At 35.0% G+C, this 17,176-nt stretch overlaps 2 protein-coding genes across 3 annotated transcripts; one reads left to right on the top strand and one right to left on the bottom strand.

The window, feature by feature from the left end:
* Nucleotides 1-75: 75 nt before the first annotated feature.
* On the top strand, nt 76-10,369 carry LOC116115150 (importin-11). 2 transcript variants are annotated; one of them, XM_031401306.1, is made up of 24 exons: nt 76-442; nt 531-640; nt 767-839; nt 1,038-1,099; nt 2,280-2,421; nt 2,522-2,740; nt 2,868-2,934; nt 3,261-3,660; nt 3,966-4,113; nt 4,231-4,391; nt 5,072-5,171; nt 5,690-5,764; nt 5,903-6,037; nt 6,300-6,389; nt 6,841-7,023; nt 7,112-7,216; nt 7,794-7,952; nt 8,382-8,426; nt 8,543-8,764; nt 9,139-9,245; nt 9,339-9,395; nt 9,527-9,599; nt 9,696-9,943; nt 10,034-10,369. In XM_031401306.1, the coding sequence occupies exons 1-23, from the start codon at nt 302-304 to the stop codon at nt 9,855-9,857; spliced, it is 3,036 nt and encodes a 1,011-aa protein (XP_031257166.1). In that variant the 5' UTR covers nt 76-301; the 3' UTR covers nt 9,858-9,943; nt 10,034-10,369. The 2 variants fall into 2 exon arrangements, with proteins under 2 accessions (XP_031257166.1, XP_031257167.1); XM_031401307.1 differs by lacking the exons at nt 9,139-9,245; nt 9,339-9,395; nt 9,527-9,599; nt 9,696-9,943; nt 10,034-10,369 and having other exon boundaries at nt 8,598-8,760.
* Nucleotides 10,370-12,570: 2,201 nt separating this feature from the next.
* On the bottom strand, nt 12,571-16,787 carry LOC116115186 (ERBB-3 BINDING PROTEIN 1). The gene is made up of 10 exons (XM_031401347.1): nt 16,662-16,787; nt 16,454-16,574; nt 16,273-16,357; nt 16,028-16,177; nt 15,787-15,940; nt 13,738-13,953; nt 13,510-13,646; nt 13,313-13,404; nt 13,020-13,199; nt 12,571-12,891 (listed from the first exon to the last, which is right to left on the bottom strand). The coding sequence occupies exons 2-10, from the start codon at nt 16,542-16,544 to the stop codon at nt 12,812-12,814; spliced, it is 1,185 nt and encodes a 394-aa protein (XP_031257207.1). The 5' UTR covers nt 16,545-16,574; nt 16,662-16,787; the 3' UTR covers nt 12,571-12,811.
* Nucleotides 16,788-17,176: the final 389 nt, after the last annotated feature.

The raw sequence follows: 17,176 nt of genomic DNA, 5'->3' as shown, positions 1-17,176 counted from the left end.
GAATAGAATCCTCGAACACTCAAGCTCGTATATGAGCACCACCATATATAAATATTGACAAGCTAACCAAAACGACGAGACGACCGTCTTCTTCCATTTCATTTTATATTTTCACCTGGAAAAAGTAAAATCACAACAATCACAAAGGTCTCACACAAGCAAAACCTTTCACACTTAAATCTCTCGTCGTAGTAAAGTTTCTGTTTCTTTAGGTCTCAATACTCACCGATCCAACTCACTAACTCGGTCCGCTCAGTTCGCTTAACAACTCACTCAGTGAGAGAGATTGTTTGCTGTAGCTATGGCACTTTCAGCTTCTGATTTACCGATGATGTACACGCTGCTTTCTAATTCAATGAGTGGCGATGAGAGCATTCGCAAACCGGCCGAGGCGGCGCTGTCTCAGTCCGAGAGTAGGCCTGGTTTCTGCTCTTGTCTCATGGTACTACCATCGATTTTTCATTTCGAGGGTTTTAGTTTTGCTTCAGATTTTGAATTTATCTACAATGCGATTAATTTTGTTCGTGCAGGAAGTGATTACTGCAAAGGATTTAGCTTCTCAGGTTGATGTTCGATTGATGGCTTCTGTCTACTTCAAAAATAGTATCAATCGCTATTGGAGGAATAGGCGCGATTCTTCGTAAGAAATTAATCTATATAATACTTCCTAGAAAGTTCTTTTTGAAAGCACTGGAGTTCATTGCGAAGTGTTTAGCTTGTTTTATTTATTTATTTTGGTAGAAATGTAACTTGAGCATTTGTTCAGGGGAATAAGCAGCGAGGAGAAAGTGCATTTGAGGAAGAAATTGTTGTCGCACTTGAGAGAAGAGAATTATCAGGTATTATATAAATTATATTATTCTTTAATCGAGCAATCATTTGTTGGCTTTTTCACAAGCCTATATTTCTTTTATCACAAGTTTTATTTCTAAGTATAGTACTATAGTTGGTCTCTGCGCATTTATCATTTGATCAAATTATTGAGTTTAGCAGTTAGGTTTGCTGATTTTGTTATTTTGCGTTTTGTTTCTTCACAGATAGCTCAAATGCTTGCTGTTCTTATTTCCAAAATTGCTCGCTTTGATTATCCTAGAGAATGGTATACATTTCACTCCGTATTTTCTTTATTTATATTGTATTATCACAATTTTAACATGACTTACTAACTTCTTTTTTATTTTTCAGATAATAATTGTTATGTCATAGTAAGCAAAAAAATGTGAATATATAAATAAATGACTCTAGACCATGTATATATTAAAAAAAAAAAAAAAAAAAAAAAAAAGACTTTAGAACGTATTGAAAACGATTTAGGAGCTTAGCGACATTATAGCTATTATCTTTCATTAATTGTTATAATACAATTGCCGGAGCCACCCTCTATTGCTCATAGCTTTTCTTTGAAGATTATGAAGGGTGAAAAGAGGGAAGTGCCATAATTAATAATTAAATAGATGTATGATATATACATATATATTAGCAATTAATAGACTTACCAAATTCTGCTTACATTACACTTATGTTACATTAAAGCCTACTTTAAACATCTAAGGATACTTGTTGCTAATGCACGTGTGATCTTTGCACCATAGACATTAGATTTTCGGCTGCTATGTCGTTTGACCTTTATTTGTATTAGTGGTTGCATGTGGTGCTTGTGTATATACATAAAAATCAAAATTTTGTCAATTTGACTTATGCTTATATGTGAAACAATGAGCAAATTACCAATTTTTCTTCCCCGTTCGCATAGAACTTCTCAATCTTTTGAATCAACCGAGAATATATGGATATACCTACAATTCCTTCCACATCTGAATTTCACTTGGAATTTCATTTATGATGTACCTAGAACAGCATCTATTAAGTTTATGATACTTCAAAGAAGGACATAATTTCAAGGTAGTAAAAACAGATTTCACATTTATGGAGGAAACATTATGAAATGCGATAGCGAATAGAATGGTTTGACTGGGGCTGAGTTCATACATATTTTCAAATGTGTACTCTCTGTGCGGAAAATAAATGCATTGCCGTTAAAGTTTAAACTTTTTTCCTTAAGAGCACTAAATTGTTCCTTTTTATTAATTCTTGTTATGTAGAGCTACAGTGTTCCGTTTATTTCCCCTTGTGCACTGAACTTGAGTATATACTCTAAAATTTCTGTTGCACTGCAGTAACTGATTTTTCTTTGTTGTCATACAAAGGGACTCTTATTTTGTTGTTCATTTCTCGGGTGTCCATTAAGCTAACTTTATGTATTGATCTATATTGTATAGGCCAGAGCTCTTTTCTGTTTTAGCACAACAGCTTCAAGTGGCAGATGTTCTTACATCCCATAGGATTTTTATGATCCTATTCCGGACCTTGAAGGAATTGTCTACTAAGCGTCTTACTGCTGACCAGAGAAATTTTGCCGAGGTAATGGTTGCTCTACCATCTATTTTTTCTTTTTCCTGCCAACCTAAGATTCATTTAGTTTTCATAGATACTTCTAATCCTAGTGAATGTTCTTTCGCAGATTTCTTCTCATCTCTTTGATTACAGCTGGCACCTTTGGCAAAGTGATGTGCAGACAATATTACGTGGTTTATCAACAATTTCCCCTAGCTATAATTCAAATGCTTTGGAGCAGCATAATGATGAACTTTATCTAACATGTGAGAGATGGTTGTTGTGTTCCAAGATAATACGTCAATTGATAATCTCAGGGTTTCAAAGTGATGCAAAATGCATACAGGTGGTTATCTATCTTTGTTTTGTTTTCTCTGAGTTTTAGAGTTGGACATGCTTTTTTTTTTTTTTCTCTGTGTGTGTGTTCTGCTTTTGTTAACTTGGCATAAGGAGTGTTTGACTTTATCCTTCAGGAAATACGACCAGTAAAGGAGGTCTCTCCTGTGCTCTTGAATGCCATCCAGTCATTTCTACCTTACTGTGAGATGTCTCTCTTTTTCTCTGGTGTTACTATACATACATTCATGGACATATGGATTTTTTTACATGAGATTATTCTCAAAATTTGTTCTAGAAGTTCAATTTTTAAATGTCTCTTTCATAATTATGTCATCTTTTGGCTTTTAAAATAGTTAAAAAACTAAATTGGAGTTCATACTGTAGTTACGTGCGGTTATCCCATTTTTGGCCATTTAATCTTCATATATCTAATTTTATTGTAAAGAAGCTGAAGCCAGTTTAAATACATTTAATTCTTGAAAATTTAGTGGTAATAACTTGCTCATGTGAGTTACTTTCTTTTGCAGATTCAGCTTTTCAGAAGGGAAATGATAAATTTTGGGACTTCATCAAGAGGGCATGTACCAAATTGATGAAAGTTTTGATTGCGATTCAGGGGAGACATCCTTATACATTTGGTGATAAGTGTGTCCTTCCACCAGTCATGGATTTCTGTTTAAACAAGATAACAGACCCTGAGGTGGATATACTGTCATTTGAACAATTCCTGATTCAGTGTATGGTAATGGTGAAATCTTTGTTGGAATGTAAAGAATACAAACCAAGTCTTACTGGCCGGGTGATGGATGAAAATGGGGTTACACTAGAGCAGATGAAGAAAAATATTTCCAATGTTGTTGGTGGTGTCTTGACTTCCCTTCTGCCTAGTGAACGAATAGTTCTTCTGTGTAATGTATTGATAAGAAGGTATGATTATCTGGTCTATGGTTGTTGCTTATTAATTGTGTTTGTTATGCAAAATTTTAGTAACTTTGCTGTGTGTTAGTTTGACATAACGATGTCAATTATGTGCATTAAAATTATGTATAGTTATCATATTTCCACTACTCAGATGTATGATTAGGTGAAGTATTATAGTTGTGTACTTGAAATTTATCTATTGAATTTGTTTTTGGAAACAGAGGTTAATGGTTGAAACCACAGATTATAGAAAATTGTGTTATTTATTGTAATTTTGCTTCTCTTAAACCAGTATATTGATGTTTCAACAGGTATTTTGTTCTAACAGCAACTGACTTGGAGGACTGGTACCAAAACCCCGAATCTTTTCACCATGAGCAGGATATGGTTCAATGGACAGAAAAATTAAGGCCTTGTGCTGAAGCATTATACATCGTATTGTTTGAAAACCATAGCCAGGTAGGTAGCAGTGACATTCAAATTTTTATGTATTATTTTATTTAATTTTGTGTTGTGACGCCAATTTTTGTTGGTTGTAAATAAATGTGTTATTTATTTTTCAATGTCTTTTTTCAGCTGCTAGCTCCTGTTGTTGTGTCTATCCTTCAAGAGGCAATGAATGGTTGCCCAGCTTCAGTAACTGAAATCACTCCAGGGTTGCTTCTCAAGGATGCTGCTTATGGTGCTGCAGCATATGTTTATTATGAGCTTTCAAATTATCTGAGCTTCAAAGATTGGTGTGTGCATTTTCCTTTGTTTTATCTATGGTATTTTGTTGCAACTAAGAATGGGATTGTTTGCAAGAATTATATGTAACTCGAAACTGGTATCCTATGTTATCTGGGTGTTTTTGTTGATATCTGCCCACATACTAACACAAATTCCAAATATTGTTGATAACATATGTTTGTGCTCTTTTGTTTAACTTTTGCTAAAGACCGCTTACTCTCCCAATTTTGTTGATGACATATGTTTGAACATCAGGCTAGATTTAAATTTTAATAAATACATTTTCAATGAGGGAAACCAGTTTTTGTACAAAATGATGCTGTTTCAACTTTAATCCTGCCCAACATTGAATGAGAAAAGGTAAAAAAGAACAAAAAAATAAAGGTTCCACGGTGAGGAAAAAAAAGAGTGCTTATTCTCATCTCAAAATGCCTATTTCTTTTTCTTCTTTATAGGGTAGATGTCAGTTCCCTTTGATTAACATTGATGCGAAACCGAATTATACTGCAAGGAAGTAGGAGTGGTATTTGGTTACTGCCTTTTGATTTAGCTAATGTTTCAGATCATTCTATTGTTAAAGTTGCTGTTTGTACTGCAATTTGATTGTAGTTTGTTGAGCATTCTTATGCCTTCCTGTTGATTGCTGGAGTAGTGAGCTGACTTTTATCTCTGAAACTATCCATTACAGGTTTAATGGTGCTTTATCCCTTGAACTCTCAAATGATCATCCAAATATGCACATCATCCATCGGAAAGTTGCACTAATATTGGGACAATGGGTGTCTGAGGTAACACAAATTTGTTAGTTACATAATAGTTTGGCATATGATAAAATGTTAGATTTTTCTCTCTCTAAAGAGTACTTCACTGGTTGTTGCTGATGGCTATATGGCCCTCTACACATTCAATGGCTAGTTTTGTTTTATTCTAAATTTTTAAAGTCTATGTGAACATTAATTGATTGTGCATGTTATCCTAAAAAATACTTTGAGCACATTTCTCCGCAATTGAAGAAACAGGGCACTAGTACCGCAGTTGAAGGTAGAGCTTTGATGAGTCAACATTTTAAAATGTTCTTTAGAAGTATGCTAGAGTTCTTTGACAGTTCTTTTGAGAGCCATTTCTATAAATTGAGAGCCTGGTACGAGTCAATAATCATTGTACTTTGTAAAATGTTTGTCCAAGGGGGTATATTTGAAATCCTATGACCCACAGTGATGTTTCTTTAATTTCTGATTTTCAAGTCTGTTTTGATGTATTCTAGTCACAATAGAAGTTGTGTTTCTAATTTTTGATATTTTGGCAGATTAAAGATGACACAAAAAGAGCAGTATATTGTGCTTTGATCAAATTGCTACTGAATAAAGACCTATCTGTCAGGGTATGATCCATAAGTTCACTTTTCTTTTGCACATCACCTATTTTGCTCTTTCTGTTAGCAATTGTTTGATAAGCTTCTCCCTCATAAATTTTCATGATATTATGTTCAACTAAAGAATTTGTGCATTTGTTGTTTTAGTTGGCAGCCTGTCGGTCTTTGTGCTTACATATTGAAGATGCCAATTTCTCAGAACAAGATTTTAGTGATCTACTTCCTATTTGTTGGGATTCATGCTTTAAGTTGGTTGAGGAAGTTCAGGAGTTTGACTCAAAGGTACATGGAATTTTATTTGGCGTGTGTGTTAGAGTTGCGGAAGAGTGAAATTCCCCATGATATGTAGGTTTCTTGAAAATATATCTTTCGCCAAGTTTACAAGCCCTGAGATGAGTGCATTAATAAAAAAAATAGGTTAATGGTTTCTATTAAAAGAAAAAGTAGAATGAGCTAGGATTTTGAACAAATCCTACTTTTATATTATATAACATATGAATTGAATTTGAATCTAATTTTTTGTCCATTCTTTAATTAATTTCAGGTTCAGGTTTTAAATTTGATATCCATTCTCATTGGACATGTCAATGAAGTCATTCCATATGCAGACAAGTTGGTGCATTTCTTCCAAAAGGTGTATGAATGACTTAAATGTGCATATTATTATTGATTTCTTAATCCTCTAGAAATTAATTGCCAAACTTGGAGTCAAGCTTGAATCCTTCTACTGTAATATTATATTTCAGAACTAATAAAACTATAATATTGCTGACTGGTCAATATTTATTTTTACCCTCCAAAATAAATTTGAAAAAAGAACAGAAACGGCCCTTGTTATAGCAGGTCAGATATCATGAAACATGAATAGTCTGGGAAATTAAACGTCTCGACCATATTCTCCTATTTACTAATCATGGGAAACCTTCAAGAATTATAAATTGTCAGTCTGACCTATATTATCTGTAGTTATCTTCTGTTGGTAGTGTGGTAATGCATTAAAATAGTCGTAAACTACACTAATTAAAAGTATTGCTTCCCTGACTGTTCGTTTTCTCTTTTTAATTTTTTTTATCTAATTTGGGAAGGTTTGGGAGGAATCTTCTGGTGAAAGCCTTCTACAGATGCAGCTTCTTATTGCTCTTCGAAACTTTGTGGTTGCTCTTGGATATCAATCACCCAAATGCTACAACATGCTACTTCCAATTTTGCAAAGGGGAATCGATATTAATAGTCCTGATGAGCTAAACCTTCTGGAGGACAGCATGCTGGTTTGTTTAACTGTTTTATTGATGTTATTAGCTGACTTCTTTTATCCTTGAACATATAATGCTAAATGCTATCATCATAATTGTGCAGTTGTGGGAAGCCACACTTTCTCATGCTCCTGCAATGGTACCTCAACTATTGGCATACTTTCCATGTCTAGTTGAAATTATGGAAAGAAGTTTTGATCACTTGCAGGTCAGACTTACTTAAAAAGTGACCATATGACATTTTCTACCGTGAGTCTGTTGTTGCTAATAGGAGCATAATATTTTGAAGATTTGTGATTGAATTGTGTCTACAATGAGAATTATATCTTTAAATATTGGATTGAAAACTGTATAAATGCTTTTTAAAAGTTAAAAGCCAGAAGAGAAACCACTTGAGTAGTACCTACAGAAAAAGAAGTTGCCAATTTATCTAGCCAAACCTTTTTGAGAATGGAAAAATGAAGTATCAAGGGTTTCTTTATTTGTAATTGCCTTTGCTGAATACCTTTGGGAGCTCAAGTTTGAATAGATGAATTTTAGATTTTGAATATATATTTAGTGTCCTGAACCGTGGACCAGAAGATTATCTTCTTCCCCTAGTGGTGTTCAATAGAGAGAGAAGATAATTACAGGAACCTTTGAACTATAATTCTATAACTTTCCTTTTGTTTCATAGCTAGTTTGCTTCAGTCAGCATATAAGTGTGGTTGTACATGGTTGATTTTCTTAATCTGCATCTATCTTCAGGTTTTGCATGTTATTTTTACTTTGAAATATAATTGCAGGTTGCTGTGAACATCATCGAGGGTTACATTATTCTGGGTGGATCTGACTTTTTAAGAATGCACGCCTCCAATGTTGCTAAACTTCTTGATCTGGTTGTTGGAAATGTTAATGATAGAGGGCTGCTCGCAACGCTTCCAGTCATTGATGTTCTAATACAGGTGCTTTAAACTTGAAAGAGTGGTTTTTGAGGGAAAAGATTATGAAAAATATTTTATTTTAGATGTTTGAATTGTGTGGAACCAGACAGTGTTTGTCTAACATTAAGAATTTACTCTCAGTTCCAGTGGATGTTCAATTTAAAAAATGATTCAGATTTCAATTATGATGTTGCGCTTTCTACTTCTGATGCAGTGTGCCTCAGTTTCTGAATTTTTCAAATGTTGAATGTCTTTATACCGTAAGGTAGCCTTCAAATTTATGTTTTTATTCCTGATCCCATGTTTTCTGTTGGCTCCATTTTTGTAGTTTATGCCTTCAGTTACTAATGAAACCGAATAAAGCCATTTGATTCCCCTTGGTCTTTAGATGTGTTTATGATAGTCAATGATGAGTCAATCCAAACTGACTGATTCTTCCTATTTTGGCAGTGTTTTCCTGTGGAAGTGCCCCCGTTCATCACCAGTACACTACAAGTAAGTGTTGTTCTATGCCTGTGAGAATCTGTTATGATTTTTTTTGAGTAATTGGAATCAACTACGCATTTTGGAAGCTTTTTAACATACTAGTTTATCTGGTTCAATGTTTTTAGAAATTGATTGTTATATGTCTGAGTGGAGGAGATGACCATGATCCTTGTAAGACAGCGATTAAAGCCACTTCAGCTGCTATTCTAGCCAGGATTTTGGTGATGAATACCAATTACCTTGCTCAATTAACATCTGAACCATCAGTTTCATTACTACTCCAGCAGGCGGGTATTCCAATCGAAGAAAATATACTACTTTGTCTAGTTGACATATGGCTTGACAAGGTCAGTAGTAGGGCATCATTTTTATGAAGGATACTTTGGGAGATTGTAAAAGTTCTTGTTCTTTTTTATGTTTTAAATTATTTTTACTTGTATGCATATGTTATGGCCCTTGGAGAGCTGCATTCTGTTACATACATGTAGGGAATTTAGAGTTCATATCTTTACTTGTGGATATTGTTATTCAGAAATCATTCTTTCTCAAGACTCCATGAGTTTACTTGACTTGGAAAGTTATGATTTTTATACTGATATACGCTTTAAAATTCCTACAAGTAGCTCACTTGACAATGCAGATAGTAAATTATCCTTGTTAATTAGGTAAATTTATGTTCTTAGTTTAATTGTAATTATCATAATTTGATGTCTATATACAGGTAGACAATGTATCTTCTGTCCAGAAAAAGATATTTGGCTTAGCCCTTTCTATAATTTTGACAATGAGACTACCTCAAGTTCTTGACAAACTTGAGCAGATCCTAAGGTATGACTTCCCCCTGAAATTGATGCATCAGTTACAATTCGAGTATTGGATCTCCTTTTATGCTAATAATGATGATTCTAACTTATCATGCAGCGTATGTACAAGCGTAATTTTGAGTGGAAATGATGCCTTAACAGAGGAAGAGTCCAGGTTAGATTCCTTATGATTCTAATTGGACATGTTTTACTTAGATTAGTGATTTTGAAAAAAAAAAAAAAAAAAAAAAAAAGATTAATGACTGAAAAATTATCTTTATGCATGATCTTTATGATGAATGCCAGTGGCGACAATATGAGCTCTAGCAGGTATCACAGTGAAGGCACAATCCCGAGTAAAGAGTTAAGAAGGAGACAGGTGAACATTCTTGAATATACCTAAGAAGGCTAAATACTGGTGATAGACTAAGTAGACAACAGTTACTTTCTAATGGATTTTTTTTTCCTTTTCTAGATCAAGTTTTCGGACCCTGTTAACCAGCTGTCATTAGAAACGTCAGTGAGAGACAATCTTCAAACATGTGCTGCCCTTCATGGAAAATCCTTTGATTCAGCCATGAGTAGAATGGATGGTTCTACAGTTATTCAATTGAAGCATGCATTGAAGATGCCGTAGCCATGGTGGTGATTAATGTCAACCTTATGAATTAGTAAAATGGTGAGAGCGTTTCAAATTTCCTATTAGTTTCATATATTGAAAAGGTAAACCTTCTCTCCATACACAGACACGCAAGATTGAATCATTCAATTGGTTTACACATCTAATTAAGCATATTATAATTGTTTGCACAGGTGGTGTTGAAGGTTTTTTGACTTTGGATTGGTTTCTACATTCTTTGTACTAATAATTTATAGGTGCGTGGGCCGGGTGTTGATTTCATCATTCATATTAAATTTAATTTGTAAATGCCCCTCTGGCAACAGGAAACTCTGTAAATAGATTGCTGCTCCTTTCATATCTGCTTATTGAAGGCATGGAGGATCAGGCATTGAGTTTATAAGAATTGTCAATACTTGTGAAAATGAAATGAGGGAAGAAAGGAATGTATACGGAGTTTTCTTAGAATGATCTTTCTGGAAATTGCTTTTCGGATTCTGTTTTTTAGATTGAAGATTTGAGTATCATCACTTCAGTGCAACAATTTACTATGCAGAGTTCTCCTTTGTTTCGATTCGACTCTTCATGTTCTTTCTCTGCTTCACCGAATCCAGCAGCAGCTTTGGCATCTCTTTTGTTCTCTGTTTTCGTCCCCTCTTTCCACAACCTCCTTCAACCATCTAGACCCAACTTTCTATCTGGTTAAAACGAAAGCACTTGGGCACAACACAACCAATTCTGAATTCAAAAGAATGTGAACTAACCCAAAAGAACATGAAAAGAGATAAATTGACAGTTCTTTAATCTGATTTACACTTTCAGCATGTTCTCCTGTTGACAGTTGTTTGAGCCTTTCTGATGAAAGATGATATTATAAAAATTAGGAATTTTTAACATATGTAAATGACCATAACGAACACAGTCATCATTGCTGAAGTTGCAGATTTTGAATTCATACAGTAACTGCCGCGGAGTCTGAGCCACTTTTTTTTTTTTTTTTTTCTTTTTAACTAAAGAGTTTGAGTCAGTTTACTCACACCTTAACTAATCATTGAGGGAGACTAACGCATCAATCTATCATTACGGTCTTTTACTTAAATTATGGATGCTCATATGGGGAATCAAACTTGAGGTCGTGTGCCTATTCATACTATTCCCAATTTGCTCTATCCATCAAGACTACTCATGGATGGGTGAGTGTCTTTTCATAATTGCATAATTTTGCAATTGTTTGATCCGGTTTATACAGTCCCCATATTTTCAACTCACCATGCTCACTGAACGCCTATTTTTATCCTGGCCAGACAAACAATCAAATAGGTAATATACTTGGAAAACGATAAAAAGATTCATCAAAAACTAAACACGCTAAAATGGCCATGATTCATATATTTCTAAAAAGTAAAGCTTAAAAGTATAACGTCTACAACCATAACCCAAAAAACAAAGAGGGGTGAACTACATTCAGATTGATTCAGAAGTTGCCCTTCTAATGATTCAAATATAGGGTGTATTGGAAATTTATGGGTTGTAACCAATGTCAAATCTATGGTAGCAGATAAGAGCAGTGTGCCGGAGCCCACACTTTCCACAAATTTGACAAGTTGGTTGTGAATAGTTTCTTCCTCCACTGCTTTGGTCAAGGGTAACACCTGCAATCAACTGAGTAAGTCTACTCTCATATAACGGCAAAATCTCAAACACCCTTTGGAGACTAAGAGAGCCTATCATGGCAGTGATAGTGCCGGCTGCAGTTTCATATTCTCTCCCCAGTCCCTCAAGAAGTTGCATTATCTGATCCTCAGAAATTTTATACTCAGCAGCTCTTAGATGATCAAATATGTTTTTCATTTTTGTGTAATAATCAGCCATGCTCATATGACTCTTCTTTGTGTTAATCAGCTCCATCCTGAGTGGTAAGATCATAGCCCATGATGAGAAAAACTTCTGCCAATGCAACCCAGCGGTCATAAGTGGTGGTGCAATCCTTGACGATGCTCAGAATAGTTGGAGTCAGGGTGGAGCATAGCCATTTAAGCAGTGTTTGATCTTGGCTTTTCCAGGTTAAGTACTCTGGATTGGCTGTAGTAGTTGTATAGCACCACCTTGTGTGCTGATTAATACTGGATTTGTTGAGTTTTTTGATCCATCAATCATTCCCTCAAGATTGTCAGCTCTGATCCAAGGCATGATCTTAGTTTTCCAAGTTGAATAATTTCTCGTGTGGAGCTTGATGGGCATAGCAAAGTTGTAAAGAGTTAGCTGGGTAATGGTGGGATCTGATTGATTTGAACTGTTTGAGCAGAGAGCAATCCTCTATTTATAAAAAAGAAAGAACGCCCTAGAATTTAGATAATTTTGAAAATAAAATAAATAAAATTCCTACTTCGCCATGTTACAGTGGGGTGCTGCTCTAGTTTGTTGTAGGTAATTGCTTTCAGGAGAGAGCGCAAATTAGAGGGATTCTGCATTAGCGGGCATTAATTGTAATTTAAAATTTGTAAAGGTGATTTGGTTACACCTCAATTTAAAATGCTTTAGAAATGTTTCTTTTATATATTGATTAACCACCAAATTAGGGATCAAGAATACATGGTATCATCGCATCTCTTATTGGAGATTGGCAGGAATTCCCCTGGGACCAATGGGGCATTACAAGTTTACGTCATAATTGGCCTTGTTTTAATTAAGCACACATTGAATGTATCTTACAACATTCCCAGGAGGCTTATGACGCTCAACTTCTCCATTAAATGTCAAAAGAAAAGCATTTAAAAGTTAAAACAAAACAAAACAAAACAAAAAAAAGGTTACGATGATGAGGTATCATAAAGATGCCATATAAAGGTGAAAAAGCCAATTAGAATCATTGTCTAAACACTATATTAATAAACTGAGACAAGCAGATACAAATGAACAAAGTGCCAAAATTGGAAAAAGAAAAAGGGATGGAGAAACAAATTAGAGGGGACTCATTCTTGAGCTGGTGCACCATTTGTTGCATCCATAGGCTCAGCTTCTGCTGACTCCTCAACTTTGTCACCCTTCTTACCTACACAATCATCCCACACAACACAGAAATAAATTAACATTCTAAAATTAATTCAACCACAAAAATATGTTAAGCAATAATGTGTCTTAAACTGCTAATGACACCACTCATTCACACTTTCAGAATACCTTTCTTCTTCTTCCCACCACCTTTCTTCTTAGTTTTAGTGCCTAAGGCCAACCAGGCCTTTATTTCAGGATCATCTATTGTCTTGGTGGGCTGCAACTCCTGCAGAGGGTGAGATGTGATCCGGTCTGAACCATTTGGCATTAGCAAGACCGTGAATTTGATATGAGCAACATAATCACCTGCAAAACCCTTGTCCATTAAAATTTCATTGAAGAATAGTAACCACAATGACCACAAATCCAAACATATTGGTTCTACCAAGAAAATACTACAACAATCAGCAAAATCTTACCAGGCTTCTCATGAAGAACAGGATATGGCTGCAGGAGGTCATGATTCACACATTCCACTAATCCCAATCGAGCCCTTTTTTCTTCCAAAGCCCTGAGGTGAATAAACCACAAAGCATGAGGGGCCACAAAAGAGACTACAAAAAACCAATTAAGAAAACTTCTGGTTCTAAGCAAATATGTTAAAAACACAACAAACCTTGCAGAGAATGGCATGATAGGAAATTTCTGGCTTATTTCACTAAAGATAAATCTAGAAGCTTTCATCTTTAAGTGATAGTTCTTGTCTACAGCTCTCTTATAAATAGTCGTCTGCTTCTCATCCAACAACCTAGGCTGCAAATATAATAACCAGAGACTTCAGGGCACAAATAATAAAACAACTCACAAGAATAACTTCTGATTTAATTTCAGGGTTTACAATTACCTTGCCATCCCCTGTGCTTGTAACTATATCTATTGCATAAATTTCGTTCTCCTCAAATTCTGCATCATCAACCCTTGTTTCTGGATTGGAGACACTGAGTACAACTTTATTTCCATCGATCACAAACTGCTTCAGCTGGTGGCTAAGAACACCTTCAACAATCTTGCAATCGTATGCAGACGCAACCTTCTGAATTGCTTCTGTTACATCCTTGTTCTGCCATAAAAGGATAAATTATGAAAAAGTGACTTTAAAAAAAAAAATACAGCTATAATTAAAAAGAAACAACCATGGCAATCAGGCATAACATATAAGCATATATGTAAAAGGCCAGAAATATTTTTAGCTCGATATGAATCACTTTGCAATGACAAACAAATGCATCGCTGCTTATATAACCAAATCCAGCCAATTTCAATATAGGCAACAGGGAAAGGAGGAAACCAATAAGAAATTGGGGTCCTCGGCAAAGTTGCCTTTCTCTCCATCAAGGAGCATCCGCTAATATCATTTTTTGTCTACACCTAAAAACCACTAATCAGAATTGTCTTACTCACCAGAGAGCCAAGTAAATTAAATGTACTAACCTAATATGACATGATATCACCCCATCAGAGTAACTATGACAAGAGCCTCATATGGGTGTTATCCCATAGCTTCAAATAGTGTTCATCATATAGGGACACAGATGGCTGAGACATACAGAAATCACTCTTCTGAATGCACGCTTTACACAAAGTTTTAAACCGGAAACAAGCACCCTGAAAACATGATGATCTATTAAAGCAACAAGCAAGATAAAAACTAATTTGGGTGTGCCATAGAGATTGCTAGGCTGAATCCATGAATAAAAATACCAGAGGAAAAAGCCAGGTGGAAGAAAAAGAAAATTTTTACCAGACAACCTAAGAAAATTCTTAGTAGAATTGAAACATGTGGAGATGGAGTTTGGAAAGGCGACACAACTGATTACAGACAATACCCTATCAGTGTAACTATGACTAAAAAAGGTTTCATTGGAGATTCATCCATCACCTTTGAAGTCCTCATCATGTAGAGTATACACCAAACACAAACGATGGCAGAACAGAGTTAAATGTCCCCACAAGAGGGGGAAAAATAACTACTGAAATGCAAACCTAGAAATGTGAGCAGTCAAAAAGGTAACCAATCAATAGCATACAAGCTTATGCAATGGACAGAATTTTGGCCCATATGGCAATAGGAATCAATAAAACAGAGATGTATCAACCCAAAGCAGGCCAAATAAGAGCGACAGATAATGTTGGCAACAGGGAAAAGAGGAAATCAGCAAGCAATTGATCACCTCGGCAAAGTTGCCTTACAAACAGTATCAGATGTACAATTATCAAAATAAATTTCACAAGCTCAGAAAATCCTTTCACAACTCCATAAAAGAAGCAATCTCAATTTGTTAATAGTAGTAAGGCAATCAATCATAATACTGAGCCATCGCCTCCTCCACCCAGAAGAAACAAATAATGCGAGTAAAAAAGTGGCCTAGAATATAAACGGAATTTAATATATTAGGTTGTAAGAAATGATATGCCCCTATCAGAGTAACTATGACAGAAGCTTCATTTGGATGTTAGTCCATGGCTTATCACACAGATTCCTCATTTAGGGATGCAAGGATAAAGCAAACACAATCTTTAACGCTCGAAAATTTTACCATGAAGGGACCAACACACCATAAGGTTGACAATTCAAACTTTTAGAAGAAAAATAAAGCTATCACATGACCACCAGAAAAGAAGAGGTGCAGAAATCAGTAAAAACTGCTAGGTGTGATAAAGGAAAAAATGTAAGTCAGCCTCGTAATCAACAACAAAAGAATGCAACACTAAAAACTCATAGACAGAGCCCTGAGTATTCCCAAAACCATTGAACCCATTGAAACTTAGCAAAATACTAAAATAAAACAGCTAACCAGCATAAATTTGATAAAAACAATACACTAACAGACTGAAAATAATTCAAACTCTCACAGGAGAAGGTAACTAGATTAACTCAAAACGAACAAATTACCTTCTTTCCTGGCCTTACAAGCCTTAAGGCAACTTCAGCAGCAGTATTTGCTGCAGCAATGACATCAGCTGCCCTGCCTGTAACAGGCCCTTCCTGGACAACGTGAGTATGTGCAACTACAGCAATAAACCCATCTATGTGACATCCCATATCACTGCATCCCCAAAAAACTGAGTCATTTGACTGTCCAAACATTAGTCAAATGATTAAACAAATAAGGATACTCAGAGAAAAGGCTCACATCTTCACCATATCGCCTTCTTGCAACACTGACTCGTCACTGGCAAGCGGTGAAAAATGGCACACTGTGTTGTTTACAGAAACGCAAGTTGGGAAGGCAACACCTCTCTCAATCTTCTTCTTAACATTCTTGTACATGTTCCCAGTTTGCCTTTTGCACAAAACGGAAGAAAAACATAAAACCATTGAATCAAAACAGACTAAAACAACCAAATCACAATCAAATGACATTCAACATTAGCTTACTCTCTGATAAATGAATCTCCTTTCTCACAAATGTCAACAATCTTAACTCCAGGTTTACATGCTGGTACTACCAATTGCAACGCCTCTGGAACCAAAAAACAACGACGATTCAAACAATTAATATCAAACCGCTAAATTAAACAAACATTGAAAAATTTATAGGGAGAGTGAGAATATTAACTATTGACAATTTCAGCAGCGTTCTTATATTTGGTGACGACCTCAGGAGAGCTGAGATCCAACTCCTTCTCCTCCCTCTCGTCGTCCGACATGGTTTTGATTGAGCTTCAAAAATCTAGTTCCTAAAAGCAGATAGACAGATAATCGAGTGGAGTAAGAGGAATTAAAATGAAGAAATTGATAAAGAAAGAAGAGAATAGAGGACCTACCGGTATAAATAGACGGCGGTGGAGCTAGGGTTTAGTGACAGCTGAGACAAAGAATAAGAAGTGAACAGTGGCTCAATAGAGAGAAACTAGGGTTACGGTTCTTATGCAGCCTTTGCTTATATAGAATTTTCTACATACTCTAACTAGGGTTTTGTTTGGTTTATATATATTTATTTATTTATTTATCTTCCGGTGCAGAAATTTCTATTGGGTTAAAGGGTAAAGGCCTATTTTGTAAGGGTGGAACTGGTATTAATATTAAAAAAAATTACTTTATTATAAAAAAAATCAAAGGCTTTATATTAAGGTTTTCATTATGAATTTTTCTATTTATATAAAATAAATTATTATAATTTTTATCAATTAAGACTGAAACAGCCATTAATATAGTTGTTTCCAACATTGTTGAGACATAAATATAATATATTTGACAATTAATACAACATAAAACGACAAGAAATATCTTATATTTATTATGAGAAAACAGAATCTTAAAAATGATTAATGACGTAAAA

The sequence above is a fragment of the Pistacia vera genome, unplaced genomic scaffold (assembly GCF_008641045.1).
Source record: "Pistacia vera cultivar Batoury unplaced genomic scaffold, PisVer_v2 Contig732, whole genome shotgun sequence".
Classification (NCBI taxonomy): Eukaryota; Viridiplantae; Streptophyta; class Magnoliopsida; order Sapindales; family Anacardiaceae; genus Pistacia; species Pistacia vera.
This window is presented reverse-complemented; position numbering and strand designations above follow the sequence as displayed.

Bases quoted from the DNA above. Each gene is read 5' to 3' on its own strand.
- LOC116115186 (XM_031401347.1), bottom strand. From the start codon at position 16,544: ATGTCGGACGACGAGAGGGAGGAGAAGGAGTTGGATCTCAGCTCTCCT. The intron at 16,358-16,453 runs GTTAATATTCTC...TTTTGGTTCCAG, and splicing joins CGCTGCTGAAATTGTCAATA to AGGCGTTGCAATTGGTAGTA. The intron at 12,892-13,019 runs GTATTCTGAAAG...ATGATTGTGTAG, and splicing joins TGGTGGGAAGAAGAAGAAAG to GTAAGAAGGGTGACAAAGTT.
- LOC116115150 (XM_031401306.1), top strand. From the start codon at position 302: ATGGCACTTTCAGCTTCTGATTTACCGATGATGTACACGCTGCTTTCT. The intron at 2,741-2,867 runs GTGGTTATCTAT...TTTATCCTTCAG, and splicing joins GTGATGCAAAATGCATACAG to GAAATACGACCAGTAAAGGA. The intron at 8,765-9,138 runs GTCAGTAGTAGG...GTCTATATACAG, and splicing joins TTGACATATGGCTTGACAAG to GTAGACAATGTATCTTCTGT.